The 3,605-nt window shown below is 38.6% G+C and overlaps 1 protein-coding gene across 1 annotated transcript; it reads right to left on the bottom strand.

Moving 5' to 3' along the window:
• Window positions 1–978: 978 nt before the first annotated feature.
• Window positions 979–1,843, bottom strand: LOC149639985 (uncharacterized). Its single transcript, XM_089850843.1, has 2 exons — window positions 1,100–1,843; window positions 979–1,047 (listed from the first exon to the last, which is right to left on the bottom strand). Exons 1-2 carry the CDS (start codon window positions 1,841–1,843, stop codon window positions 979–981), a joined length of 813 nt encoding a protein of 270 aa, XP_089706969.1.
• Between the last annotated feature and the right edge of the window lie 1,762 nt (window positions 1,844–3,605).

Genomic DNA, 3,605 nt, shown 5'->3' with positions numbered 1-3,605 from the left:
CCCACGAAAATAGGAAACGCACTTTTCGCTCGTTAAATGCTGAGGCATTATTTCTTTCGTCTTCCGTTTAGTTTTATGCGATGATATTCTTCTTTGAGGTAAACTCAAAAGACCTTCAAAATTAGTAGATTTATCAAACTCAATATCAAGTGTACTTTCGGCGTCTTCAGGTACGGAAAATTCTGGATAAGTAAGAATATCACATGTTGAGTTGTTGACTCTAAAGGTTAAGGTATCTGTAATTGGCTGCAGGTCCGGTGAAACTGGTTGGTTTTCATAAATTATGGCGCTGTTCGATGAGCTGATTTGATCTTCCTCGAAGATATCAATAACACAATGTCCAAACTCAGCTTCTAATGGTTGGGGAGTGTTTTGTGTTTGGTTTTCGCTTTTCCATGCTCGGTAGGCCTAGATTTCCTGTTATGAACGTGCAAGGCTCTTCCGAGTCATTTCCTGAAGTAGAAGCTCCAACATTCACTTCATAGTCAATCGTTTTGGAATGATCTGCATCTCCCGCGCGAAATATTACTGTAGTACCATTTGCAGCATTTCCCATCTTGAGAATCATCCACGAATCAAACAGAGGGTAAGGAATGTCGTAGTTTTCTTCGAGCACCTTTTGGAATTCCAATACCATTTTGTCGCCTAGCATGGCTTCCATCGTTTTTAATACTTGAAACGGGTTCGTCTCTGAAAATGAGTTATTTCTAGTTCCTTCGACTTTTGGAAAGGTACTTTCCCCAATAGTAAAGTGTACTGATCCAATGGGAAGCTTTTTTCAAAATGTACTTTCCCCCCTGGGTGTAGGAAAATTTCCGTCCCCCTCAACGAAAGGCTTTTGGCGCCACCTAGTGGTGGAATTTTCGTCCCATAGACGCTAATGTTGAAAATGAAATTTGAAAATGTACTTTAAACAGGCCAAATGTACTTTCGGTACTGAAGACCTTAAAATGTACCGAAAAGGTACAATTGTACCACTCAGACAGATCGATCGCATCCAGCACTGTCGGAAAATCCTAGCAAAATTTCTTGTTGTTGGAATTTCTCCTGAATTGTTCGTCATGAACTCATGAACAACATCTTTTCAACTGCTCTTTACGCTTTTAAAAAACGAAACATCCAGCGGATGTGTTATATGCGACGCATGAGGAGGAAGACAAAATATTTCGATGGAGTTTTCTTGACAAAAGGTGCTAATATTCCCGTTAAGGTGGCTTGAATGCCCATCTACAAGAAGAACAACAGGCCTTTCGGGCGGAGTTGACTTGGAAAAATGGTTCACGATCCATCCATGGAATATTTCTGTTGTCATCCATTCGTTTTCAGATAATGCAAAGCGGGACCCATCTACACCGCCTTCGAGGAGATTAAATGGAAGTCCGGTTCCACTAAAAACGTAAAAGGGTGGTATTACAGCCCCAGAAGCAGAGGCTGCGCATAGCGTAGTAATTTGGGTTTTATTGTTTCCGGTAATTTGAAGCACGTTTTTATGAGATCTTGCGGCTAGAACTTTACCAGTTTTGGGACACAGTGTAAACCCAGTTTCATCCGCATTCCACACGCGATTTCCGGCTCCTTCCAACATGTTCATCATTATTATGAATCGCTGATATTTTAAAAACCATTCGTCCATCTTAGCGCTGGTACAGGATTGTGCCCGAGCTATTTGAAGTGGTTCCGGGGTTTTTAGTTTAACATCAGGATGTCTTTTCAAAAATCCTTGCCACCAGTGCCTACCAGGTACTCCATCTTTGAACGGGTTCTTCCTTTTCGATTTTTTCATAGGCTCGTTTACTTTACTGGATATTTGAACTCTCGTTTGACCATATCCAATTGAAGTCATTTTTAGCCCACTCACAGAGTTCTCGTTCTTCATCATACGATAACACCGTATTAGGACCTGGTTTTGACTGAAGCGGAGCTTTCATCGTTGCTTTATCATGAAGGGTCTGCCGGGGCACGTTATAAAGTTTTGAAGCTTGTCTCACACTTTTGGACCCATTCTGCACATCGCTAACTGCTTTCAGCATATCATCTTCATTCCACTGCAAGCGGCGGCGCTTCGGGTCTGATTTCGTAAAAGTTATTTTTATGTTATTAAATATTAACCATTCTCTTCTGTTTTTGTAAGCCTACGTTAGATATTTCTTGTTGAAACGTGTTTAAAAGAAGTAAAAGTTAATATAATATAAACTCAAAACATTGTGACATAGTATATGCTCTTGAACACAACACCAGCATTAGAGGTGTCCGATAATAGATTTTCTACATTAGATATGAATTACGCTGTATTTTCATGTACACAAAGCTTGAACCAAGGCTTAAAGTAACAATTTATAGAAAAAGATTCGGGCTTTAAAGCAATATTCATAACCTATAATTGGCATATGTTTAAATACTTTGAAACACGTTTAAAAAATGAGGGAGATGAATTTTTCCGTCCCCCCAGTATATTTTAATTAATCAAAAAATTTAGATACCTGGTTCGTTCGCGCTTTCCTCCTCAGACATTGCGCAGCTTCTCTGTTTTTATATTCAACATGCAGATGGAGACACCCTCTTTAAATCTAGATCACTTACAGTGTTCCTTTTTTCCCCCGGACGTTTTAAACACTATTTTCTAAAAAAGTGTCCGATAATAGAGGCGTCCGATAATAAGGGGACTAACCCTATCCAAATCGGTATGTTATCGATTGGGCATGTTATCAAAACAGCATTGTCCAAAACGGCTTTTTCATAAACGCGTTTGCCATTAATGCCATTTCTCGTTTTAGCGCATTTTGATTACAGCGTTTATATCTTGAGCGTACGAAAGTACGCCTTTTCCAAAATATTGTTGTTTATCTTCCTTAACTTCCCAAAATAATATGCCTTTTCAAAAAATTGTATTTTATATTTACTTCCGATATAACATTACTCCTTTTTGCATAATATTGTTCTTTGTCCTATATACTTAATATAATAGATATTTCCCTCCCTATCAATCACAGTTTGGGCGGAAACAGCAACCGCTGTTTTGGGAAATAGCGCTGTATTGAGAAACGCGGAAACAGCAACCGCGGTTTTTCTTCCACGCGGTTTTGCAAACCGCTGTTTTAGGAACCACTTTATTCCAAAACGCTCTTATGAAAACCGCTCAACAACCCGTAAACCATCTAAATCATATAAGTTTCATTTATTAAGTAACAATTCATACTAACAATTTATTTGTTAGTAGGCATTTTCGCATCCCCACCATTTTTTGGGGTACATCCCGTATTTAATTTCAGTAAATCCGTCCATTTTCCAGTACTGTGTTCCAGGCAGTAAAAAACTAAACTGTTAATTACATCGTCGTGATTAAAATGCTTCGGCTTCGTGACGTATAACTCGTTATCTTTTGGAAATGTCAAAATTCCATGTTTATCTTTTTGTTTCATAGCAACGTTTTTCTGATGTAAATAGGACTTTAGGTCCTTGAATGTTTGAAGACTGAAGTAAGTAGTCATTTGTATTGGAAACAAAATAACAGTTACAAGTGTCTAGATGGGAACCTCTAGTTTGGTAAAGGAAGGGATAAGGAAGTATTTCCACTAACAGTCTGAAAATGACTACAAACTGTTGCA

This window comes from Phalangium opilio, unplaced genomic scaffold (assembly GCF_054372755.1).
Source record: "Phalangium opilio isolate 3A_F unplaced genomic scaffold, DU_Popi_V2 ptg000094l_1, whole genome shotgun sequence".
Classification (NCBI taxonomy): Eukaryota; Metazoa; Arthropoda; class Arachnida; order Opiliones; family Phalangiidae; genus Phalangium; species Phalangium opilio.
The sequence above is the reverse complement of the archived record's forward strand: the minus strand, read 5'-3'. Positions and strand labels throughout refer to the sequence as shown.